At 38.3% G+C, this 27,814-nt stretch overlaps 1 protein-coding gene across 1 annotated transcript; it reads right to left on the bottom strand.

The window, feature by feature from the left end:
* Positions 1–449: 449 nt before the first annotated feature.
* Positions 450–11,058, bottom strand: CDC6 (cell division cycle 6). The gene is made up of 12 exons (XM_053694055.1): positions 10,965–11,058; positions 9,092–9,265; positions 8,484–8,750; positions 7,601–7,800; positions 7,039–7,205; positions 6,140–6,246; positions 5,717–5,856; positions 5,269–5,369; positions 4,956–5,020; positions 2,595–2,806; positions 2,187–2,327; positions 450–1,056 (listed from the first exon to the last, which is right to left on the bottom strand). Exons 2-12 carry the CDS (start codon positions 9,261–9,263, stop codon positions 970–972), a joined length of 1,659 nt encoding a protein of 552 aa, XP_053550030.1. The 5' UTR covers positions 9,264–9,265; positions 10,965–11,058; the 3' UTR covers positions 450–969.
* Positions 11,059–27,814: the final 16,756 nt, after the last annotated feature.

The following is a 27,814-nucleotide window of genomic DNA, read 5'->3' as shown; positions in this document are numbered from 1 at the left end:
TTGTTCGGTATATGTTTGGGGGCATACCCTATATGTTGTATTTGTTTATGACTTCAATAAAAATTTACAAAAAAAAAAAAAAAAATGAATGACTGGAGAGGGAGGGAAGAGCTATATAGCAGCTCTGCTGCTCTTTGCCTCCTCCTGCTGACTAGGAGGTGAATATCCCATTAGTAATTAAGATGATCCTGGACTCATTGTTTCTTAAAAAAGAAAGTAATTGTACGTGCTTGGGTGGAAAGTTTAGTCCATTTATGAATCAGACAGGCTTTTCAGATTACTAGCAAGGGGATTAGTAGTAGTTTTTTTTTTTTTGGGGGGGGGGGGGATTTATCTAAACACTTATATAGCCCTAAAAATGTGTCCCATGGAAGATATGATTCTAGAAACAAAAAAAAATGGTTTGTAAAATATTGTACCAGTTTCAAGACAAAAAGGAACCAAAAGGAGGAATTGTACTTTTTTTTTTATTAAGAATGAAGTTTAAATTAAAATGATAAAACATTCTACAGTAAAACAAGCAGACATTGTCCATAAAATCAAGAACGTACCTTAAAGATACTAAAACATTTACATTTGCCGCTTTACAGCAAACATCCAACACTTTACCTTAAAAATAACTATACACATCTAGAAATCAGTTTTCTACAATTAGATTACTGAAGACAATCAGGATTGCAACAATTACTGTACAATTGTAAACAAATGTGTAGCTCCATAACCTGAGCTCCATGTCCATATAGGTTACTGCAGACATTTTATGCGCAGCATCAGCTTAGAAAACAAAGCCTTGTTTGCAACCCACTTAAGTTTTTCATAAAAAAAAATAAAAAAAAAATTAATAAGATTGATTTAGTGAGGAATGAATATTACAATTTAACTTATAAAAAAAATAAAATATATACACATTGTACAAAACACATTACATTTGTCTGTTTAAAAGGAAAGTCTGGAGGAAGGAAGCAACCATTAAATTCCTGCATGCAGAACATTTCCAATCAGGACCTTATCCTTGAATGCATGCTCTATATCCCGCTCTTCAATTTTCAGTGAAACCTACGGGGAGGAAAAAAAAAAAAAAAAAAAACAGTATGAGTATAACACAAAAAAACACAAACATTACATTTTGACGAGACCAGCAGCTACCACACTAAGGATTCCACCACAAATTATTGTAGAGACATTATATGGTACATAGCCCACAGTACCCCATAATGCAGATCTACATCTACTGCTGGAAGCCTAAACAGTGAACAGAGACTTGCTGTTCCTGGACTTCTAGCATCTGCCTAAATTACTATAACGCTTAATCTAAAGGGAGAAAAGTAGAAACTTAAATAAAGTTACGATAACGCTTCCGTTACCAGCTAACTCCTTCACTGCCGGGAATTGTAGAAGTGCAGTGTGCATTTAGTTACCAAAAACCAATGGCCATGCATGTCTGCTATTTCCAAACAATCCCAGATAAGCTTTTACAATCAATTGTGAGAGAAAAAAAAAAATAAAGTTTGCAATTTAACTTAAAAAAAACACACAAAAAAAACGACCACTCATTGCAGTAGAATTGAATAGACAATGATTTAAAGTGATAGACCATGCAATTTTAAGCAACTTTCTAATTAACTCCTATTACTTTTTCGTTGCTCTCTTGGTATCTATTTGAAAAAGCAAGAATGTAAGCTTTGGAGCCGGCCCATTTTTGCTTTAGCACCTGGATAGCGCTTGCTGATTTGGTGTCTAAATGTAGCAGACAAACAAGAAAGCACTACCCAGATGCTGAACAAAAGTGACTGCCTCCTATGTTTACATTCTTGCTTATTCAAATAAAGATACCAAGAGAAAGAAAAATAGGAGTAAATCAGAAAGTTGCACTCTGAATCATGAAAGTTTAATTTTGACTAGACTATCTTTATAACACCACTTTCAGAGTCGGTGTTAAAGTGCAAAATTTGATAATGGAAGTAAAATTGGAAAGTCTTAAAACTGCATGCTCTGAATATTAAGTATCTTTGGACTTGAGTGCCCCCCTTCCCCCCCAAAAAAAAACAAAAACAAAAACAAAAAAACCACCACATCTGTTTTATGGAACACAAATTAAATACTAGAATGTTTGTTTATTTTTTTTCTGCACTGAATGATTGATACACCAAGATATCACTGGGAAAATACTGGTCATGACTAGTTACCTTTGTAAGCCGTGTTTCTTTTGCTTTCTTTAGACCCAGAATGCCTCTAGATTCTAAAAGATGGCAGAGGGACAAGCACTCAGACTGTCCCACTGCTGGCATCTGCTGCTTGCGGCAAACTTTGCTGTATGCTTCATGTAACTGAGGAAAGAGAAGCAAAAACAATTAGACTTAAGAATAAAAGGAAGTAAACAGAAATGCTAGCTAGAGATCATAATCAGATGTTAAAACATTTGTGAGAAATCAAGCAGTACTGCACTACTAAGCCTTAGCAGGTGATTGGTGGGTACACACGACTTCAGTGGTCCACTATTTTTGACATGTCTTAATACTAAGCGATTTAAGACAAGTGTGATTATGCCACAGCTATTTCCTAGAAATAAATATAACCAAAGATTTTTTATCTACCTTGCCCAGAGTGACCTCTTTAGTTTTCATTTGCCGAGTCAACAGAAGAAGGGAGCACACCACCAGCTTTTGTTGTAAAGGAAAAGTTTCACCGCTCCCTCCACCAGCAGTTATCTTGTCTCCATAAACATCTGAAAGAACGCGGGAAATATGGGGTAGGCTAACCTTCTTCGGTACTGGTGAGAGAGATGTATCCTTGCTAGGAGACAGGCCTGAAAAGTAGGAGGAAAACATTTAGTATCAAAGAACAAAATGAATACATTTTCAAGTCAGTAACTTTTCCTACGAAAAGTGTTAACCAATTACAGACCATGGTAATTCTGTAACTTAAAAACAATTTAGAAATAGATTGAATGAGGGTACTGTAAAGTGCCACTGATATTCAAATCATAGACCTGTACCCTAACATCATATAGGGATGTTTGATCTCGACGACAAAAGATAGTCACTGGAGAGTCAATACCCCATATACAACGCATCCACTTATGTGTAACCATCTTTGCTGCCTATCCAGCATACACGTTTCTGGTACTAAGTATACATTTAGGCACAGCTGTCTTCTGTAAAAAGGCTCTAATTTCAGAGTGAAAAAGTATTAGTGATTTGTAAATAAGCTTAGTGGCCAAAGGTGCAATTAAGATAGAGGATGTCATTTTTGCTCTTTAAAATATCCCTATAAAATAAAAAAGGACACATGGTTAACAGCTCTAACCCTGAGCTTAAAAAAAGGAGCCAGTCAGTGGCAAAACCAAATGCCTTTTTAAAAAAAAAAAATATATATAATTCAAAAATGTTAGAATTTTAGTCTAAAAAACCACCCAAAGTACAATACTGTGGATTATTAGCCTATTTTAATGGACTGTTTTAATATATATATAAAAAAAAAAATCCTATTAAAAACAAGGGCACTTTAAGTCATCAAAATGGACATTTCACTCTCTTCAAAACAGTGTTAATTTTGACTGTAAATTTCGATTTAGTCTTAGTTTTAGTCTTTTGACTAAAATGCCATCTTAGTTTTAGTCGTATTTTAGTCATCTGAATTGTTTTAGTCTAGTTTTAGTCGACTGAATCTCCAGTAGATTTTAGTCGACTAAAATCGAAGTGGTTTAGTTATGGTGTAATGCATTATTTAAGTATGTCTCTGTAATTTGCAAACTGATTATATACTCCAGGAGTAAACGCAACACCTGTTATTATTTATGGTATTAAGTTTTAAACATGCAATACAGACACAGATTTAGCCGATGTGATATATAACGTCTTTATTAAACTTAAATAAAACCAAGTTTCATAAACAGAAGTGCAACTTTAAAATATAAAACAAACAAAACTGTAAACTGTATTGCCCAATATAAAAACTTTAACAGTTCTCTGTTATTAATTAAAACAAGTATCGAGTAACTCAACACAACAAAAAGTTTCTTCAGCTAGCACAGTCACAGCATAACTTAAACAAATACTCATGGGTTATGCTTATTTCTATAGGAAGAATCAATTGATTGTTCAAATTCTAAACATTTTCGGCAATGATATTAGCACTGCTCTAGAACTTCCAACCTCATTATATACTCCTGGAGTAAAGGTTTGTTAACCTGTTTTTATTTATGGTATTAAGGTTTGAACATGCAATAGAGATTTAACTGTTGTGGTATATAACATGTCTTTATTTATCTTAAAATGTATTCAAATTAAGTTTCATAAATTTGACAAAAGAACAGTAATTTGATATGGATTGATTACAAAACTTTCCTTAAAATGTTTGTCAGCAAATTTTGATTTAGTTTTAGTCATATAGTAAACCCCAACATTTTCTTCTAGGATTCAGATAGAACATACAATTTTACAATTTAATTATATTAAATTTTCTTAATTCTCTTGTTATCCATTGCTGAAGGGACAGCATTGCACTACTGACAGGAAGCTGAAAATATCTATTTAGCCACTCACAAGAGACAAAATGTGTGCAGGCACCAATTAGCAGCAGCTCCCACTAGTGAATGATATGTGCATATTCATTTTTTAACAAGGGATACTAATAAAGCACAATTGAAAATAGAAGTGAATTTAAAAGTGTCTTAAAATGACATACTCTATCTAAATCATGCATGTTTAATTTTGACTTTCCTATCCCTTTAACAGGCTACAAGAGATCTAAGTGCTTAAATTCAGTGCTCAAGAGGACTTTGATGTAGCCTCCATAATCTCAAAGAAATTCACGTTTAGAACATTATATTTTAAAAACACATCCTACTTTACTTTCCTTTATCAACTCTTTCTTCAAAGAACTACATTTTTAAAACCTTGCTGTGGTTCCCAAATAATGGTTAAAAGTTCATGGTGGCGAAAATAAAGACTTACATTCAGATAATGGCTTTAGTACCGTCTGGCTTCGCACATCAGACTCCACAATTTCTACAGCTCTCCTGTTAAAAAAAAAAAAAAATTATAAACCCCACACACTACAGCAAGCCCTACATTTTTCACCACTTTAAAAGAGGGACATTGTACATTAGATGTGTTGCTTTGCATAAAGGTTATATAGACTATCCATTTATATAGACTATCCATTTATATAGCCCATCTATTGCCAAATAAAGAATGAAAGTGACAAAGCCCACAGGATATGACATTACATACGGGGAAGAATTAAACAAAATATTATGCTCCTTACCTGCAGACATCTAATGCCTTACGAGCATCTCCAGAGACAGCAGATACTTTCCTGGCACAGAACTGAATAGCCATGTTATCCAGAACCTGGTAACCAGAAACCTTCAAAAGCAAAAATAAGTATATTATACAACTATACTTTATTAAGCAGTTACTCTTCACCCCAAGGGGTGGCTTGTGATCAAACCCTAAATGCTTGTCTCTTAGGGACATGACAGTCAAATCTGTCAGTGAAATTCAAATATCAATCTTTGGCAATAATTTTTTTTTTTTTTTTTTTTTTTAATTGCTGCACCCAAGCAGACAATACCCCAACCCCACCCCCAAATTGTAGTATAAAGAAAGCTTACTTTTTGTTTTTAAATACACAAAGCCATCCGGTATGGTTTGTGGTGGTGGGGGGGGAATGTAAACCCTCTGTGGAATTTTATAAACCTAAATTTTCTAACCTGTGTCAATCTATCCTGCAGAATTGTAGCAATCTGATCTTTTGTATATGGAGAGAAATTTAGCAGCTGAGGTCTGCAATTAGGTCGAGCCTGCAATCTTGGCAAGATCCTGTCAGTAAGGTCCAGAGCATTTGCAATGCCTGTAAGAGAATATGAACATGTATTTAATTGACAAAGGAAAAAAGAAGGTTGCATACTTTGACAAAAATGTTGTCCAAACTGAACTAATGTAAAAAAATAAAATGAACCAGTAACCTAAAATTAGATATGGGAGTATACCGCTGGGCTGAAATGACTTTAGCACTAAATATAACAGGAAGAAATATTCAAGCATTTATAATTTTTATAAAAATTAAAAAAAACACTCCCAAACACACAAAGCTACATATACATCCAGAAGAAATATTTTACACCTTTTCTTACCTACGAGTACCACCCTGGAGTTACTAAGCCATGGCCACTCAAATATTGTGTATAGGACATCCTGCCCCTTGCTGTCCAGCTGATCCATTTCATCCAAAACCAGTAAGCTGCAAAGAGATGTGGGAAAGATTGTTTAGCTCAATGCAAGTTCCTTATGATGTGCAAGACTTTAAAAGGAGATGAGGATTTTTTTTCCTTTGGGAAAACACTGCAGCCGTCATTTTAGAAACATTACTGAACAAAATGTTTTTCATGTTATAACCCAACATATTTAGAGACCTGTATGTATATGTATTTTAGTATTCTTTTCTAAAATATTTTTTTTTTCTCTCAACAAGCTTTGATACAATTAAAGGTTTTACACCAAATAACAATTTTAATTCTAGTTCAGATGGATTAGTAAAAATCGGTTTAAAATTTAAAGGGACAGTCAAGAAAAAAAAAAAAAAAAAAAAAAAAAAAAAAAAAAAAAAAAAAACACGATTCAAATACAGCATGTCATTTTAAACAACTTTCCAGTTTACTTTTATCACCAAAATGGATTCAACTAAGAATACCGAGAACAAAGCAAAATTGATTGTTTTTCACCACTAGAGGGCATTAGTTTGTGTTTCATATAGATAACATTGAGCTCATGTACATGAATTTACCATGGAGTCAGCTCTGATTGGCTAAAATGAAATAAGGGGGCAGTCTGCAGAGGCTTAGATACAAGGTAATTAGAGGTAAAATATGTATTGGCTATGCAAAACTGAGGAATTGGTAATCAAGGGATTATCTAGCTTAAGACAACAATAATTCTGGTGTTAACTGTCCCTTTAAGTATGTGACAGAATAAAATAGTGGCCCTTAACTTGGACATCTATAGATTAGTATACAGTACTCTAGTCTTTACATACATGATGGGCCCCTTGTCTGTAACAAGCTTCTCAAGGCTCCGAACTATGTCTTTTCCAGCAGGAAGGGCCTTTTCAGCAATCTCCTGTGCAATAGCTGGGAAAACAGCCTGTGAGCTCCGAAGAGACATGCAATTGATATAAACCGTTTTACATTTCTTGAGAACCTCCTGAAAGAGAAAAAGTATCAGGGTTAAGTCCCACGATATTGTCAAACTCCACATGAAAGGATGCACAGCAGGCAAATATGCTAAAAGCAGCATTTTAGTTTCAGCGATAAAGTTCAACTAGGTATGAAAAATAAACATTGTGGTTTTGCATTTCCTTTAAAATGGAAGCGGCAGCAGCCATTGCTTTACTGTGCTGCACCATTAAATTTGTAGAATAGGATGATAGGCTTTCAATGTTTGTATCGCCTTTACTTCATATATTGGCACCAAGTCATAGTAGCTTAATTGCACTCCATTACTAATGGAGACCTTGGGCATGACAGCTGACATCGCTGGATTTGATTTTGTTGGCTGGTGAAGGGCATACGAGACAAGGATTGGAAGATGTTCCTTACCTCACTTTCCTGTAGCAGCTTGCTGAGACAGGCTGTTTTACCAGTGCCTGGAGCTCCAGAGATGTAAAGGCTACCTGGCTTTTCTCCACTAACATGTTTCTTCAGGAAACTTTGGATACTCTCAGTCTCCTTTTCACGAGCCAGTAGGCGCTCTGGTACAGCAATGTTCAGTACCTGCTTGGCCTGCTGGTAACAAGTGCCTGAAGAGATAAATAAAATAAATATGGTTTCTTAGGTTTGCGCAAAATAATTTATCATTCCATAGTACATAAGTGTTTGAATACAAATTCTCTCCCTAGTCAACTCAAGTTTTTTTTTTGATGCACGTATTTTGGTTTTATTTGCGCTACACAGTTTGAAGAGACAAGAAGAGTAGACTGTCAAAAGTAAAGTTATCTTTCTGCAATCATATTTAGTGAAAGCTACAAAACTGAAAAAAATACATACGAGAAAACCCACTCCCAATAATATTGGAGACCACCACTGGTATTTGAGAAAACCATTAAAAGGGCATGAAACCCAAAATTTCTCTTTTGTGGTGCAGATAGAGCATGCAATTTAAGCAGGGATGTAAGCTCAGCAGCATACATATTTCTGGAGCACTAGGGCAGTTTTGCAAGAGCACTAGATCATATCACCATTCCTTGCCATGTGGTGCTCCAGACAACTAACTAGGTATCACAACATGCAATACCAGGGGAACAAAGCAAATTTAATAGAAATTGGAAAAAAAAAAATAAAAAAAAAAAAATGTATCTTCTGGGTTTCATATCCCTTTAATTGCTTCAAAGGGTACTTCCAAAGAAAATACTGTAACAGGGTAAGTATGGTACACACAGAAATAATGTATACATTCATTCTAGGCTCTCCAGATCCCACATACCTTCCTGTTTAAATAGTCGGGCACAGACAGACTTCCTCTCCTTACGACTACTCGGATTTGTGTTCGATGGAGTCTCTTGTCCTCTTTTCAAGGGGGAGGAGACAAAATCTTGTGTTTTCTTGAGAGGAGATACAGGTGTAGTCTCAGACTGGTTTTGATCAAAGATTAGACGTCTTCCCTTGGATGGGGTGAGTTCATTTTCCTTTCGGCTCTGCTTGGGAGGAGAGCACTGCAACACGTGGGGAATGTTGCAAAGGTTTTCATCACCTAGAGGTTTTTTTTTTTTTTTTATAGATGTTAAAGGGTTTTAATTTTTCTTTTAAATGTGGACAATAGCATAAATCGCAACATATAAAAACAGCCCAACGATAACATGAACCAGAATTAATCTTATGACCATAAAGAAAAAAGTATTACGGTAAGAAAATAAAGGAAACATTTTACTTTTTGTTTTAAATCAAGCATATTAAAGAGCAAAAACGTTAAAATATTTTGCTACACAGACAGAGGCAAAACCACTACAAATCTGACAAGAAGAGTCTGTTTATAAGCAAAGCCTAAAAGTTGCCAAAAACAGACTCCCATTCAGTAAATTTAAGACTACTTACCAAGTCGCTTCCGTGGACTGAGTGGCAGTTCTTTGGTGCGGGGGGATAAGGGAATCGCATCCACCTTTGACAAGCCTTTTCTGGCCTTAATGCCCCCTTCACCATGGGTCTGTCCAACCTTCTTCTTGGGGAACACAATTGTGCTTTGTGACCGTGACCTGGTACTAGGCATGGCTGTAAGAAATCAAAGACTAATAAATAACTGATATATGCAGTGAACCAAAGAGGTATTATACGTGGACATGTAACCATATGCAATGAATGTAAATGGTATTTGTGTGTATATTAATAGTAATTTCTAATCTTTAAAAATTTTTTATATATATATATATATATATATATATATATATATATATATATATATATATATATATATATATATATGCACACACACACACACTATCCAAGCAGCAGATTTATCATAATTTCAAGGAACTAAAGTTCACAGGCTGTGAACCTGTCTGCTTGAATCTGAGTTGAGGCACCCCGTAGTCATCACTGCAAGAGAGGGACACTTAGGCAACGCTGCCAAATGTGCAAAGCACAGGGCTTTTCAATTAAGCTGGTCAGATCAGTCTGAGGTGATTTTAATTAACTCTGACATGGCGGGCAGGGTTTAGTTGTTCCATAAATATCAGTTGCAGGTACCAATAGGGGCATCCACTCCAATATGTTGCAGGTTTTTAAATAAAAAAAAAATCATGAAACCCAAGTTTTTTCCTTTCATGATTCAGCATGCAATATTAAACAACTTTCCAATTTACTTCTATTTTCTTTTGGAAAATTGTATGCTCGGAATCAAAATAAAAAAAAAATGTGTTTCATGTCCCTTTAATAAATAACTTGCATACTATGGTTTATCAGCACCATATAAACTTATACCCACAAAAAGTGCCTTCTATGGTCCCTGGCATTTTTAGGGAAAAATTTAAAAACAATGTTTTCAGCAAAGGACTTTTTATGTTTTTCATAGCTGAGGCTTAAAGGGACATGAAACCCAATTTTTTTCTTTCATGATTTAGATAGAGAATACGATTTTTTATTTATACAACTTTCTAATTCACTTTAATTTGCTTTCTCTTGTTACCTTTGCTGAAAAGTTTATCTAGGAAAGCTCAGGAGCAGCAAAGAACCTAGGTTCTAACAGCTGATTGGTGGATGGATACATACACTGATTGTCATTGGCTAAGCCATGTGTTCAGTTAGAAACCAGTAGAGCTCCTTAAACAAATGATACCAAGAGAATGAAGCAAATTTGATAATAGAAGTAAACTGGAAAGTTGTTTAAAATTGTATGTTTTACCTAAATCATGAGGGGGGGGGGGGGGAATATGTTTCATGTCCCTTTAAACAAATACGTTTAGAATAAGGAGAAACATTTACACACTCTGCCACCATAAGCTTTTTTTTCAGCCATGTAAAAGATGTAGACTGATAAGCACTTGCTTCTAGTTTTAGATTGACAGACTTTAGAATGCTTGGCCTTATTATAAACAGAATGTTCAGGAGTCTTTAGCCCGAAGTGCAATGAATAGTAGTAGAAATCCTGCATGTGCTCCTATCCGGAAAAGTACTTATTCGTAGCAGAATTTATGTAAAGAAACGTGAATAAAGCAACGAGCTGTGCGTGATCACATTTTATTGGATCGAATGTCCAATAAAAATAAAAATATCGTACTACGTTTTATATGGTTAGCCTCATTATCCGTATGCGAATATATGGTGACGTTTTTCGTATAATCAGTATGTAGGGAACACTTCCATTCATTAAAATCCAGATAAAGTACCTAAGATACTACCGTTTATAAACCAGCATTACATCTAAAATAGTGACCGTGCAAATACTATATAGCTAAGGATTCCGTCTACTTACCGTGCAGATTATAAATGGGTACAGATCTCAGTTACAGATGTTATATCAGTGTGTCCTTTCACGTAGCGCCAAGAGCAGACTGAGCAACAGCGCGCCAAACTTGCAAAACAGGGCAACTGGCGCTCAGAAACACGCGCCAACCCTCCCCATTGGTGAATGCTCTGTACCTTTCAATAAGCTGATTGGTAAATGCTCGCAACCTCAGCCATTAGCACTCAATCATCACCTTCCCTTAGCTGTAGGCTCTCTCTTCCAACCAATAAGAAACGTTCCCTTGGATTAGCTGCCGACGCTGTATAAACAGCTGAGTGAGAATCCCCTCCCACTTTAGTTGATCTCATCTGTTCCTCAGGAATTAACGCGAATTGTTAAAACACGTGATCTCTGGCACTTTTATTATTTATTATATGTCTCAAAATACTATATGCAATGACTTAAACAGTTACTTCAGAATTAGTGATGTACGATATGACCTTAATAGTTACTTCCGAATTACAGAGGTTATTTTTTTTTGCTTTTGACATTTTATGTTAGTATAGTAAATAATTTTGCAAGCTATGAAAATGTCTTCACTGACAAAATAGTGCAAGGTTTTAGTTTGTTGTAATTTAGGGTCCGATGATCAAAACTTAACCAGGCAAGATGTGAAAAACAATGTTTATTGTCTACACTAAAAAAAAGGGGCGATATGTTACCCATATAATATAATTTGTATAGCTGGAAAAATAAACTTTGCTAGGGAGAGCAAAGTTAGCAGGGGACACACATTAAAAATGAAATCCTGCAGCCAATACAGATCAGCTTAATCTTCGTTCAGAGTTTGGTAACTCATAATCACCTCTTTCTTCATATACATGTGTTTTTCTATTAGGGTAGTAAGTGTTTTGTGTATTTTGACATAATGGGACTTTTTTATGGCATTGCAAAACACTTGAGTATATACAGATATCCCAACCTGCAAAAACTCATTTCATGGAGGTGGCTCCTCCCGCTACTGCGCCACCACCCCCCTTCCCAGTTATATATTGGACACCTTGAAACCCTAAATAAGGTAGAGACTTATCATTAAAGTAGCTTCCCACTAAAGTCACATTAAAAAAAAGTAGCTTTATTGCACAGTCACCTACAACAAACCTATTTTTCAGTGATCGTACGCTTGTTGAATGCTTAAATATTTTAGAATACAAAGTTTAATTACATGCAGTAAATAAGGTAGTATTTGTGTTTTTATTTTATTAAAATTAGGGGGGGGGGGGCTTTTCGGTTACTGATGCATGCTTTGAGGGTTCTATAACGTCCCAGCAACTAAAGGCATTCCTTAAAGGAACACTTTTCCGGATTTGGGTCACATTGGGTCATGGTACTTGGAGTTTCAGGGAGATTGCATTCCATTTGCTGGCATGAGGGAGCCACTATTACAATCAGGGAGACTCCCTGAACTTCAGGGAGAGTTGGGATGTGTACAGGGAGTGCAGAATTATTAGGCAAATGAGTATTTTGACCACATCATCCTCTTTATGCATGTTGTCTTACTCCAAGCTGTATAGGCTCGAAAGCCTACTACCAATTAAGCATATTAGGTGATGTGCATCTCTGTAATGAGAAGGGGTGTGGTCTAATGGCAAAATGGGTCAAAAGAAGGACTTGACAGGCTCAGAAAAGTCAAAAATAGTGAGATATCTTGCAGAGGGATGCAGCACTCTTAAAATTGCAAAGCTTCTGAAGCGTGATCATCGAACAATCAAGCGTTTCATTCAAAATAGTCAACAGGGTCGCAAGAAGCGTGTGGAAAAACCAAGGCGCAAAATAACTGCCCATGAACTGAGAAAAGTCAAGCGTGCAGCTGCCAAGATGCCACTTGCCACCAGTTTGGCCATATTTCAGAGCTGCAACATCACTGGAGTGCCCAAAAGCACAAGGTGTGCAATACTCAGAGACATGGCCAAGGTAAGAAAGGCTGAAAGACGACCACCACTGAACAAGACACACAAGAAATATCTCAAGACTGATTTTCCTAAGGTTTTATGGACTGATGAAATGAGAGTGAGTCTTGATGGGCCAGATGGATGGGCCCGTGGCTGGATTGGTAAAGGGCAGAGAGCTCCAGTCCGACTCAGATGCCAGGAAGGTGGAGGTGGAGTACTGGTTTGGGCTGGTATCATCAAAGATGAGCTTGTGGGGCCTTTTCGGGTTGAGGATGGAGTCAAGCTCAACTCCCAGTCCTACTGCCAGTTTCTGGAAGACACCTTCTTCAATCAGTGGTACAGGAAGAAGTCTGCATCCTTCAAGAAAAACATGATTTTCATGCAGGACAATGCTCCATCACACGCGTCCAAGTACTCCACAGCGTGGCTGGCAAGAAAGGGTATAAAAGAAGAAAATCTAATGACATGGCCTCCTTGTTCACCTGATCTGAACCCCATTGAGAACCTGTGGTACATCATCAAATGTGAGATTTACAAGGAGGGAAAACAGTACACCTCTCTGAACAGTGTCTGGGAGGCTGTGGTTGCTGCTGCTGCACGCAATGTTGATGGTGAACAGATCAAAACACTGACAGAATCCATGGATGGCAGGCTTTTGAGTGTCCTTGCAAAGAAAGGTGGCTATATTGGTCACTGATTTGTTTTATGTTTTGTTTTTGAATGTCAGAAATGTATATTTGTGAATGTTGAGATGTTATATTGGTTTCACTGGTAAAAATAAATAATTGAAATGGGTATATATTTGTTTTTTGTTAAGTTGCCTAATAATTATGCACAGTAATAGTCACCTGCAGACACAGATATCCCCCTAAAATAGCTATAACTAAAAACAAACTAAAAACTACTTCCAAAACTATTCAGCTTTGATATTAATTAGTTTTTTGGGTTCATTGAGAACATGGTTGTTGTTCAATAATAAAATTAATCCTCAAAAATACAACTTGCCTAATAATTCTGCACTCCCTGGATATATATATGTACCATTATGGGACTCCAAACACACAGGGAATTAAATAGTGAGTGACATTGTACACAAAAATAGATGTAATGAAAGATAATAACATTGAACGGAGCCTGGGAAAAGCTGCATTGGATCATCATAAGAAGCAGTGGCTATAGCCGAGTGGCGGGGGGGGGGCTGTTTCTCATGCACGGAGACTCAGCTTTACAGTAGTAGTAGTAATAGGAGTAGTTGCAGTGGGGGCGGAGTTCCGAATATTGCTGAGGAGCCTAATAAACAGCTTTCCATGAGCGCACCATTTGTGATACAAAATCACACGCATGCCCTCTATAAAGGGTTCCTGAATTTCACAGCACTAAATATTTTAGCAGTGACGTATGCGGCCAGGTATGTGATGACGCTGGCACGCATGCGCATTTGGTCCAAAATGTGTGAAACAGCTGATGAAACGTCACAGGAAGTGACATAGTTCGCTCTTTTCCAAAGTTCGCCCTCTTACCAGAACACCAGTGTTCCTTCCTCGGCTCAGTCACTTCTGAGCCTTTCAGAATGCATACACTTCCTGGTTGCCATGGGGATAGGTCACTAGTTGTCAATCAAAAGGACAGTGCGAACATATAGAGTGCACACACCCCTACCACCACCAGATGGAATGTGCAGATGGGCTGTCCGTGATCTATTCCTCTATAACAGCCCTTTTCTTAGATTGCATGAGGAACAAAGTACAGCTGCCCAGCAGACGCTGTATCTCTGTCAGCATCTCACAGCGTTTTAAACCTTAAAGCGCTGTTATCGAGGAGGAGCTCATTATGGACAGCTCATTTCATTTGTATGTTTTGTCTGGCAGGGGTGTGTGCTCTACATGTTCGCACTGCCCTTTTCAAAGGGCGTCTTGGTAAAATCTGTTGGACACGCTCTAACATGGAAGTTTGAGACAGTGACACTACTCAGATTGAATTAGTAACACCGCACCTACTGAGGCTTCAAAAAGTGCCACCCCTCCCAAGCTGCCGCCCTAGGCCCATGCCTTGTGTGCCTAGGTGGTAATACGCCCCTGATGTTCAGATAATACGCAGGACCTGGAGGGGAAATTTTAACTGCGCCCATGTAACGCCCCTGCTCATACCACTAGCGGAGGTGGAGAAAGTTATTTAACAATAAGGAAAACAATACATTTTAAATGTTATAAATACACATTTCACACCAGTTTTTGCATGTGCAGTATAGTTGTATTACTATTTGTGCACCCTAAAAGGACAGTCTAGACCTATTACTTATTCTTTATTACTTACTAGTCGTAAAGCCCGTGTACATGGGCCAATTTTTTAAGTACCGCGGTTCCAACCCTTGCTCCCTCTCTCTCCCCCCTCTCTTTTTGCACTGTCTCTCCCCCCCCTCTCTTTTGATCTCTCTCTCTCCCCCTATTTTGCGCTCTCTCTCCCCCCTCTTTTGCTCTCTCTCTCCCCTCTTGTGCTCTCTCTCGTCCTCTTTTGCTCTCTCCCCCCTCTTTTGCTCGCTCTCTCTCTCTTCCCCCTCTTCTGCTTGCTCCCCCCTCTTTTGTTCTCTCTCCCCTATTTTTCTCTCTCTCCCCTCTTTTGCTCCCCCCTCTTTTGCTCTCTCTCCCCCCTCTTTTACTCTCTCTCCCCCCTCTTTTACTCTCTCTCCCCACTCTTTTGCTCTCTCTCCCCCCCTTTTGCGCTCTCTCCCCCTCTCTTTTGCTCTCTCTCCCCCTCTCTTTTGCTCTCTCTAACCCTCTCTTTTGCTCTCTCTCCCCCTCTCTTTTGCTCTCTCTCCCCCTCTCTTTTGCGCTGTCTCTCCCCCTCTCTTTTGCGCTCTCTCTCTCCCTCTTTTGCGCTCTCTCTCCCCCTTCTCTTTTGCGCTCTCTCCCCCCCCTCTTTAAAGCTCTCTCTCTCCCCCTCTCTTTTGAGCTCTGTCTCTCCCTCTCTTTTGCGCTCTCTCTCCCCCTCTTTTTTGCTCTCTCTCTCCCCCTCTTTTGCACTCTCTCTCCCCCTCTTTTGCGCTCTCTCTCTTCCTCTTTTGTGCACTCTCTCCCCATCTTTTGCTCTCTCCCCCCTCTTTTGCTCTCTCTCTCTTCCCCTTCTTTTGCTCTCTCTCTCCTCCTCTTTTACTCTCTCCCACCTCTTTTGCTCTCTCTCTCTCCCCCTTCTTTTGCTCTCACTCTCTCCCCTCTCTTTTTTCTCTCTCTCTCTCCCCCTCTCTTTTGCTCTCTCTTCCTCCTCTCTTTTTGCACTCTCTCTCCCTCCTCTCTTTTGCTCTCTCTCCCCGCTTTTGCTCTCTCTCTTCCCCCCTCTTTTGCTCGCTTTCCCGCCTCTCTTTTGGTCTATCAGACCTCTTTTGGTCTCTCCCACCTCTCTCCCGTTGGCCACGCCCCTCCACGCGCTCCCACAAGCCCACGCCCCATCACAGCACACCCGGCCACGCCCCCACCAGGCAGCTTCCGCAGTGCGCTCTCCTCTGCTGCTCAAGGCCAGGTATGTTTGTCATCTGCAGTCTCTACTGTGCATGACTGCATCTGACAAACATACCTCGCCTTTTATTATATAGGATTGTTACATACCAGACAAGCTGCAATGGGTTCCACGTATATAAGCTTGTAAGAAGTACATGAAACTTTTAAGTAATCATTGTTTGTTAGCCCAATTTAAATTTTTCCATGTAATACGATTTCTGCAGATTTTGTTACAATTTTTAATGCAATTAAACAACACACGGCTAGATTACGAGTTTTGCAAGATTACGGTACTAACTTGCAAGTTATTTCCACCGCTCACCTCCCTATAGCGCTGCTATTACAGGTTTTCATAAACCCGGCGTTAGCAGGCAATATGTCAGCGTTGAGCAAAATTGAGCGCCATACCACACCCAAATACCAGCGCTGCTTTGTGCTTTGAGCTGGTTTTACATGCTCGTGCATGATTTCCCCCTAGACATCAATGGGGAGAGCCGGCTAAAAAAAAGCCTAACATCTGCAATAAAGGAGCGTAAAGCTCCGTAACGCAGCCCCATTGATTCCTATGGGGAAAGAAAAGTTACGTTTACACCTAACACCCTAACATAAACATCGAGTCTACACAACCCTAATCTGCTGCCTCCGACATCGCCGACACCTACATTACACTTATTAACCCTTAATCTGCCGCCCCGATATCGCCGCCACCTACCTACACTTAACAACCCCTAATCTGCCGTCCTCAATGTCGCTGCCACCTACCTACACTTATTAACCCCTAATCTGCCACGCCCAATGTCGCCGCCACATACCTACACTTATTAACCCCTAATCTGCCGCCCCTAACATCGCCGCCACCTACATTACACTTATTAACCCCTAATCTGCTGCCCCCAACGTCGCCGCCACTATACTAAAGTTATTAACCCCTAAACCTAACCCTAAGTCTACCACTAACTTTAATATAATTAAAATAAATCTAAATAAAAATGACTATCATTACCTAACTAATTCCTATTTAAAACTAAATACTTACCTGTAAAATAAAACCTAAGCTAGCTACAATATAACTAATAGTTACATTGTAGCTATCTTAGGTTTAATTTTTATTTCACAGCTAAGTTTGTATTTATTTTAATTAGGTAGACTAGTTAGTAAATAGTTATTAACTATTTACTAACTACCTAGTTAAAATAAATACAAATTTACCTGTAAAATAAAACCTAACCTGTCTTACACTAACACCTAACCTTACACTACAATTAAATAAATTACATTAATTAAATACAATTAACTAAATTACAAACAAAAAAAGCACTAAATTACACAAAATAAAAAAGAAATTATCAAATATTTAAACTAATTACACCTAAATAAAAAAGCCCCCCCAAAATAAAAATAAAAAACTCTAGTCTACAATAAACTACCAATGGCCCCTAAAAGGGCCTTTTGCGGGGCATTGCCCCAAAGAAATCAGCTCTTTTACCTGTAAAAAAATAATACAAACAACCCCCCAACAGTAAAACCCACCACCCACACAACCAAACCCCCCAAATAAAATCCTATCTAAAAAAAACCTAAGCTCCCCATTGCCCTGAAAAGGGCATTTGTATTGGCATTGCCCTTAAAAGGACATTTGGCTCTTTTTCTGCCCAAACCCTAAGCTAAAAATAAAACCCACCCAATAAACCCATAAAAAAACCTAACACTAACCCCCGAAGATCCACTTACAGTTTTTGAAGACCGTACATCCATCCTCAACGAAGCCGGGAGAAGTCTCCATCTAAGCGGCAAGAAGTCCTCAACGAAGCAGGGAGAAGTCTTCATCCAAGCGGCAAGAAGTGGTCCTCCAGACGGGCAGAAGTCTTCATCCAAACGGAATCTTCTATATTCATTCCGACGCGGAGCTGCTCCATCTTCAAGACATCCGGCGCGGAGCATCCTCTTCTTTCCACGGCTCTTCCAGAATGAATTCTCCTTTAAATGACGTCATCCAAGATGGCGTCCCTTGAATTCCGATTGGCTGATATAATTCTATCAGCCAATCAGAATTAAAGGTTAAAAAATCCTATTGGCTGATGCAATCATCCAATAGGATTGAGCTTCAATCCTTTTGGCTGATCCAATCAGCCAATAGGATTGAGCTCGCATTCTATTGGCTGATTGGAACAGGGTTAGGTTTAGGGATTAGGTTTAGGGTTGAATATCTTTAGTATAGTGGCGGTTAGGGGTTAGGTTTAGGGGTGAATAACTTTAGAATAGTGTCGGCGATGTTAAGGACAGCAGATTAGGGGTTAATAACAGTAATGTAGGTTGCGGCGATGTTAGGGACAGCAGATTAGGGGTTAATAATATTTAACTAGTATTTACGATGCGGGAGGGTGGCGGTTTAGGGGTTAATATGTTTATTATAGTGGTGGCGATGTCCGGAGCGGCAGATTAGGGGTCAATAATTTTATTTTAGTGTTTGCGATGCGGGAGGGCCTCGGTTTAGGGGTTAATAGGTAGTTTATGGGTGTTAGTGTACTTTTTAGCACTTTAGTTATGAGTTTTATGCTACAGCTCTGTAACATAAAAGCCATAACTACTGACTTTCAGTTTACGGTATGGATCTTGACAGTATAGGCTGTACTGCTCACTTTTTGGCCGGACAGGCAAACTCGTAATACTGGCGCTATGGAATTCCCATTGAAAAATTACTTTTTGAAAGCTGCGGTAGTTACGTTGCGTTATGGCCAAAAAAGTGTGCGGGACAGATATACCTGCAAAACTCGTAATAGCAGCGGTAGTTAAAAAGGGCCATAACGCTGCTTTTTCACTCATACCGCAAAACTCGTAATCTAGCCGACAGATATTTACTTGTGTTTTTATTTAAATTTTTATTCATTTTATATGATTTTTAAATTACAATTTTCTGAGTCCTATTATAGTGTATCCATCACCTTCGCAAACCTAAAGGGGCACTCAACCCATCATTTTTCTTTCATGATTCAGACAGAGAATACAATTTTAAACAACATTCCAATGTACTTCTATGATCTAAATAGCTTCATTCTTTAGATATCCTTTGTTGAAGAAATAGCAATGCACATGGGTGTGCCACACAAGACATCTATGTGCAGCCACCAATCGGCAGCTACTGAGCCTATCTAGATATGCTTTTCAGCAAAGGATACGAAGAGAATAAAGCAAATTACATAATAGAGGTAAATTAGAAAACTGTTTAAAACAGCATACTCTTTCTAAATCATGAAATTTAAAAATTTGGTTTTATGTCCCTTTAAAAGTAGATAACAAGACGCACCGCTCTCAAGGAAAAAAATGCTTTTAGAGAATTAAGACAGGGGCTCTGCAGTACTGGTGAGAATTCTTATAAAATTTCACAAGCCCAGAGAGCTTAAGATCCTTGGGCCCTTAGGGCCTGATATTAAAGTTTCTGCTCTGGAGAAATTATTTAAGAAGGTTCCTCAGTACATGGCTGAGGTGGCAACCCTAACTGTGACGTTCCTGCGAATAATTTTATAAAGGCAAATTCTTGCTTGAGAGATGTTTATCTCACTTTTGCAGGATCCTGGATGTGAAGTAGAGATATATTACAATACAGGTAGAAAACGCTTTATCCAAACTTCTTGGAACAGGAAAAGGTTTGGATTTCGGAATATTTGTTTATTTGCAGCTGTAAAATGGGGCAGTTTGGAGAGGCGATGGCACCAATATCTTATGTAATTTAAGCAATATTTACATGTCATAATACAGCTTAATTATGTCACCTAAAGGTAGTTTCATTTTGTAATACTTTTGTATACCTAGTACTATCAATAAGATAGTACTGTACTGTAAACAGAAAGGTAATATTTGTTGTTTTTAATAAATATAGACTATTATTTTAGAACTCAAAAAAAAAGACACAGGCAGAAAAGTTTGTGACTTATTTATATGCAAGGAAAAAAGTAATTTTTTGATAATTTTACTTTAAAAAAAAAAAAATTCTGGATGCCAGAATAAGTTTGGATTTTGGAATTCCGGCTTTGGGGTTTGTACCTGTATAAGGCTAAAAAAAAATAGAGTTTGCTTGATTTCTCTCCATGCTGACAATCTTTTTGATCATTAGGCCATTTGTTAGCCCAGGTTTAAAAAAACTGCTCTCTTCGTGTAATCTCCCCTACTTGAGGCAGTTAGGGACAGTTATCAAGGAGCTGATAAAGTAACACACAAATTAAAGCCCAAAACATCAAAGCTTCCATTGTCAGCCTAGAAAATCTGGCAATACGGCAGCTGTTCCTGACATTGTAAAGATATCAGAAGCAAATGGTGTGGCTGATTTTGAAACATTTAACAGAAACAGATTTTCACAACTATCCCCTGACTGCCCCCGCAATTGTTGGTCCTTAACCCATGATGTATTAGGCTAGGCTAAAGACAATTGTGTGTTATGGAGGGGCAAGCTGACTACACATTCCTATTGTCAAATCAGTAGCCCAATGGTCATTAACTCCAATAAAACATCAGTTCAAAATTGTGAAGAAATGCACCCATGCCAAGATTGGCATTACTTTCCATGCCCATCATACTATTTGGCCAGATGACAATAGATCCAGCCTACATATTGCTCCAGTGAAATTAGTGACTCTATGGTTATGAACCCAATAAAAATAGTTACTTATTTCAAATTGTTAAAGGGATACTGAACCCAATTTTTTTCTTTCATGATTCAGATAGAGCATGTAATTTTAAGCAACTTTCTAATTGTACTCCTATTATCAATTTGTCTTTGTTCTCTTGCTATCTTTATTTGAAAAAGAAGCCATCTAAGCTAAGAAGCCAGACAATTTTTGGTTCAGACCTCTGGACAGCACTTGTTTATTGGGGGTGAATTTATCCACCAATCAGCAAGAACAACCCAGGTTGTTCACCATAAATCGTCCGTCTTCTAAACTTACATTCTTGCTTTTCAAGTAAAGATACCAAGAGAATGAAGAAAATTTGATAATAGGAGTAATTTTGAAAATTGTTTAAAATTGCATTCTCTATCTGAATTACGAAAGAAAAAATTTGGGTTCAGTGTCCCTTTAAATGCATCACCTATGTCAAGATTGTAATAACTTTCTGTGCTCAAAGTACCATTGTGTCATGCTAAATACAACTGACTGTCATGGGGGATCCAGCCTATCTATATTCATAATAAAAACGGTGGTCCAATGGTTATTAAAGGGACAATAAACACTAAGGGCTAGATTACAAGTGGCACACAAACAATTGCGCATGGTTTTCACGATCGTTTGCCCTCCGGTTAAATTGTGCTGATATTATAAGATGAGCGCAATCATGATTTACGCTAGAATCATTACCGCGATTTCAGAGTTGTGGTTAACTGTTTGGTGAAATAAAAAGTGTCACAGAACACATGAAAAATACATTAGAAAGTACAGTTACACATAAAATAACACTGCCAAATAAAAACTATTACAAAAAAAATATTGCAAACAAAAGGTATAAGGGCTCAAAGATATGAGATCTCGGGTGTTAGGGGAAAAAAAGCCAGCAAAGGGCTTTAACATTAATATACATAGATATACATGTCTAAAGATATGTGCACATATGTATTTATATGTATATATATGAATTTACAGACATATTTACACATATAAATACATAAATCTATATGTACACACAAAGACATATATATATATATATATATAAGTATATTAAAGCCTTTTGCTGTTATGTAGATGAAAACATGTAAAAAAATATTTATGCAATATTCATAATAAAGGTTTTAACTGTATTTACTGTAAATATTTCACATTCTAATGTTTTGTACATAGGGGAATATGTTCTTTGTACTTTAACCGTGGCCTCTTTCTGCCACGATCTTGCTAAAAGTAGAGAGATTGTGCTATTTCTGCATGTTCCACGAGTGCATCGGGCAGCGTGGTTCCGATCGTTGGTGGTGTGGGAGGGTTAGGAGGGAGGTGGGTGGTCGGTCCATCACTGCAAGGGGCGGGAGGGGGGCAGGAGCGGGTAGGCCCGCTACAGAATTTTTTCTTTTTTACAGTGGCAGAGAGTGGGAAGGAGGGAGCTCTTATAATGGAGGGGGGATTAGAGGTTGGAAAAGCAATCTGGGAGGAGGTAGGGTAATGAGGGGGGGCAGCTACACTACAGAAAAAAACGTTTTATTGTTATCACCAAAAAAAAATAAAAAAAATTGATGGATAACAGGCAGCCAGCGGCCAGTTCCTAAGATAGTGGCAATTAGTTAGAAGAAGGGTGAGGGTTAGAGAGCTTTTTGGGAGGGATCAGGGAGGTGGGAAGGTAAGGGGGAAATCCTACACTAAGGAAAATAATAATAGTTTTAAAAAAAAAAAGGTACTGCATACTGGCAAACTGTTTGCTAGTACTTAAGATGGGGTGACCATTGGGGGTGGGGGAGGGAAGAGAGCTGCATGAGAGGGTTTAGGGGGCAGGAAGTGTCAGGTGGAAGGCTAACCTCTACACTAAAGCTAAAATTAACCTTACAAGCTACCAAATTAACACCTTCACTGCTGGGAATAATAAAAGTGTGGTGCATAGTTGCAATTGGCGGCCTTCATATTACCAAAAAGCAATGGCAAAGCCACATATGTATTTCTGAACAAAGAGGATCCCAGAGAAGCTTTTACAATAATTTGTGCCATAATTGCACAAGCAGTATGTAAATAATTTTAGTGAGAAACCCAAAGTTTGTGAAAAAAACAAATGTTTTTTTTTATATGATCGCATTTGGTGGTGAAATGGTGGCATGATATATACCAGAATGGGCCTAGATCAATACCTTGGGTTGTCTACTAAAAAAAATATATAGTTTTGATAGGTAAATAAAAAAAAACAAGGCTCTATTTCTGTTTAAACGTAGTGATGGCAAAAATGCTAAAAATGCTCTGGTCTTTTGGGGAAGTCTTAGGGGCCCATTTAACAAGCTCCGTAGGGAGCTTCTGGGCCCGTGTTTCTGGCAAGTCTTCAGACTCGCCAGAAATCAACCCGACCGAGTACGATCGGGTTGATTGACACCCCCTGCTGGCGGCTGATTGGCCGCAAGTCTGCAGGGGGTGGCATTGCACCAGCAACTCTTGTGAGCTGCTGATGCAATGCTGAATACGGAGAGCATATTGCTCTCCTTATTCAGCGAGGTCTTGCGGACCTGATCCGCAGTGTTAGATCAGGTCCGCAAGACTTTTCTTAAATAGGGGCCATTGTCTGAACTGCCCGGTCCTTAAGGGGTTAAAATAGATATTCCTATATATATATCTGTATGTATCTATACCTATATATAATCATCTATATATATATACTGTATATACTGTATATATATATATAGTTATAAATATATATATATTTTTTAAAAACATCAGATATACGTAGAAATATTTAATTATGAATAAATAAAACATATTCCGTTATGTTAAGAAAATGAAATATTCATATTTTGATGTCTGGTTAGTACTAATGAGAATATGTGATGGTGTTTGCGTGAGAGTGGGGTGTTTTCTTTTTTTCCCTATTGACTTCTATGGGGGAATATGTGAACGCTCACACGGTATTCTACGTTCGGATTTTTACGCAAGCCAGGTTACCGCTAGAGCAAAAAACAGTTTACTTTCAACTTGTAATACCAGCACAACTCTACTAGTGCAAAAATCTTAATTCTAGCGGAGTTATCGCTATAGCAGAAATGCAAGATACTGCTCCACTTGTATTCTGGCCCTAAATAAATGCTAGATAGAATAAAGCATTGAAAGAAAAGATTAGTCTGAAAATAAACAATAGATGTATTTTTTAAAGTTTTATTAGCTTTTTAAATATTGCCAAAATAAGTGTAAAGTTTTAGGGGCCGATTTATTATACTGCAAATGCAGCAGTTTCCGCGTGAGCCTTCAGGCTCGCTGGAAACATAAGTTAAGAAGCAGCAGTCAACAGACCGCTGCTCCTTAACTCGTCTGACACCTCTGAGGTGGTGGACAGCAATCAGCCCGATCAGATACGATCAGGTCAATTGACACCCCCTGCTAGCGAATGTGCAGGGGGCGGCATTGCACAAGCAATTAATGAGAAATGCTTGTACAATGATAAATGCCGACTGCATATACTGTCGGCATTTATTGATGTCGGGCGGACATGATCGATCATGTCCGTCTGACAAATGATAAATCGGCCCCTTAGTGTCTATAAAACAATGGAAGCTGCTATGTTGTAACTTTGGTTACCTTCTCTGCTGTGGCCAATTAGAGACAGTTATAAACAAGTCACTATAGTGTGCAGCCAATGGCTGTGTGGAATATAACAGTGTTCTGCACTTCCATTTCTAACAAGAACTGAAAAGCTCATAATTTCAAAATGGAAATGCAGGAAAAAAAATAAAATAGAAACTATCAGCTAGATTACGAGTTGTGCGCTAGGCTTAAAAAGCAGCATTGGCCGGTCCCAACGCTGCTTTTTAACGCCCGCTGGTATTACGAGTCTTGAAATGACAGGCTCACCGCTCACTTTTTTGGCCAGACTCGGAAATACCGCAAATCCACTTACGTCAATTGCGTATCCTATATTTTCAATGGGACTTGCATAGCGCCGTTATTATGAGTCTGACCAAAACTGAGCGGTAGACCCTCTCCTGTCAAGACTGGTACCGCATTTTAAAGTCAGTAGTTAAGAGTTTTACACTACAATGCAGTAGCATAAAACTCTTAACTAAAGTGCTAAAAAGTACACTAACACCCATAAACTACCTATTAACCCCTAAACCGAGGGCCCCCCCCCCACATCGCAAACACTAAAAGAAAAATTTTAACCCCTAATCTGCCGAACCGGACATCGCCGCCACTATAATAAATATATTAACCCCTAAACCACCGCACTCCCGCATTGCAAACATTTGTTAAATATTATTAACCCCTAATCTGCCGTCCCTAACATCGCCGCAACCTACCTACATATATTAACCCCTAATCTGTCGCCCCCAACGTCACCGCCACTATATTAAATGTATTAACCCCTAAGTCTAACCCTAACCATAACCATATTGGCTGTTCCAATCAGCTAATAGAATGCGAGCTCAATCCTAGCCAATAGAATGCAAGCTCAATCCTATTGGCTGATTGCATCAGCCAATAGGATTTTTTCTACCTTAATTCCGATTGGCTGATAGAATTCTATCAGCCAATCAGAATTGAAGGGAAGCCATCTTCTCACGGTAGGGTGATCTTCAAGGGGTTAGTGTTAGGTTTTTTTAAGGGGGGATTGGGTGGGTTTTAGAGTAGGGTTGGTTGTGTGGGTGGTGGGTTTTAATGTTGGGGGGGGTATTTGTAATTTTTTTTTACAGGTAAATAAATACAAAGTTGCCTGTAAAATAAAAAAAAAACCTAAAATAGCTACAATGTAACTATTAGTTATATTGTAGCTATCTTAGGGTTTATTTTATTGGTAAGTATTTAGTTTTAAATAGGAATTATTTAGGTAATTGTAGTAATTTTATTTAGATTTATTTAAATTATATTTAAGTTAGGGGGTGTTAGGGTCAGACTTAGGTTTAGGGGTTAATAACTTTAATATAGTGGCGGCGACGTTGGGGGCGGCAGATTAGGGGTTAATAAATGTAGTTAGGTTGCGGTGACATTGGGGGAGCAGGTTAGGGATTAATAAATATAATGTTGGGTTCGGCGATGTTGGGGGCAGCAGATTAGGGGTTCATAACTATAATGTAGGTGGCGGCGGTGTCCGGAGCGGCAGATTAGGGGTCAATAATATAATGCAGGTGTCGGCAATGTCGGGGCGACAGATTAGGGGTTAATAAATGTAATATTATGGGTGTTTAGACTCAGGGTTCATGTTAGGGTGTTAGGTGTAGACATATAAAGTATTTCCCCATAGGAATCAATGGGGCTGCGTTAGGAGCTTTGCGTTGCTTTTTTGCATGGGTTAGGTTTTTTTTCAGCCCGGCTCTCCCCCATTGATTCCTATGGGGAAATCGTGCACAAGCACGTTTTAACAGCTCACCGCTAACGTAAGCAGCGCTGGTATTGAGGTGAGATGTGGAGCTAAATTTTGCTCTTCGCTCACTTTTTTGCGGTTAACGCTGGGTTTCTATAAACCCGTAATACCAGCGCTGTCTGTAAGTGAGCGGTGAGCTTAAACTGCTCGTTAGCACCGTACCCCTCCTAACGCAAAACTCATAATCTAGGTGTATATTTTTATTTTAGACTTAATCAAAAACTGTCTGAAAAGAAACCAACTTCCACAAATAAGAAACCAACTTCTATCAATAAGAAAGAAACAGAATAAATAAGAAACCAAATTCTATTTAATTGAGTATGCTGTATTTCTTACAGAAGTATAAGCTTAAATGGACACTGTCCTGACCCCATTACTTGTTATGCCACCTGCACCACCACCCATTGTTCTTAAGAACATGGCTATTGAAACGAGCTGAGTCTGCAGAAAGAGCAGACTTGCTTAGCTTATTTCACTATTTCTATACAGGAATGTAATAGGTTCAATTTAGGTAGTGGTTTCAATTAGCAGAACCAGCTATTTCAATTGCAAACATAAACCTGAATGATTCTCCTATCTTCCCCCCAAGTTCATAGCATTTTGTCTTCTAAGTAGCTGCAGGTGTTTCATCCAACTAGAGTCACCCCATATATGTCCAAAGCAGTTGTTAAAAGTAAGAACTCCCTATCACTTGAGCATGCACAATATATACTTTGCATTCAACAAAGCAATAGTGTTTTGGGAGAAGTTGTTGCCTTCCAGTTGACTGTACCACCTCACAGAAACTTGGAAGAAAAAAAAAGGATAAAAAAAAGTGAGTCTGCTTTTGATTTAAAGGGACAGTATACACAAATGTTCATATAACTGCATTTAATAGACACTACTATAAAGAAGAATATGCACAAACACTGATCTAAAATTCCAGTATAAAACCTTTTAAAAACTTACTTAGAAGCTCCTAGTTTAGTACTGTTGATGAGGTTAGGTTGGGACACCCAGTGAAAGAGGCTGGGAAAGCAGAAATAGTAGACACCCTCTTCCCTGCATGTGAAAAGACAGAGTACACAAACAATAGCAGCACAACTCTGTAGACCTGGGTCTACATCTGATACTTTGGGGCTTGGTTAGGAGTCTAAAAATCACCACAATGCTATTAGAAAATAAGCAAATTTATCAATTGTTACAAAAACACTACCACATGGGCTCTATAAATGGATCATTTAAACCAATTGATCCATTTATAGACCAATGCAAATAAAAATACAGGGAGTGCAGAATTATTAGGCAAATGAGTATTTTGACCACATCATCCTCTTTATGCATGTTGTCTTACTCCAAGCTGTATAGGCTCGAAAGCCTACTACCAATTAAGCATATTAGGTGATGTGCATCTCTGTAATGAGAAGGGGTGTGG

This window comes from Bombina bombina, chromosome 1 (assembly GCF_027579735.1).
Source record: "Bombina bombina isolate aBomBom1 chromosome 1, aBomBom1.pri, whole genome shotgun sequence".
NCBI lineage: Eukaryota > Metazoa > Chordata > Amphibia > Anura > Bombinatoridae > Bombina > Bombina bombina.
The sequence above is the reverse complement of the archived record's forward strand: the minus strand, read 5'-3'. Positions and strand labels throughout refer to the sequence as shown.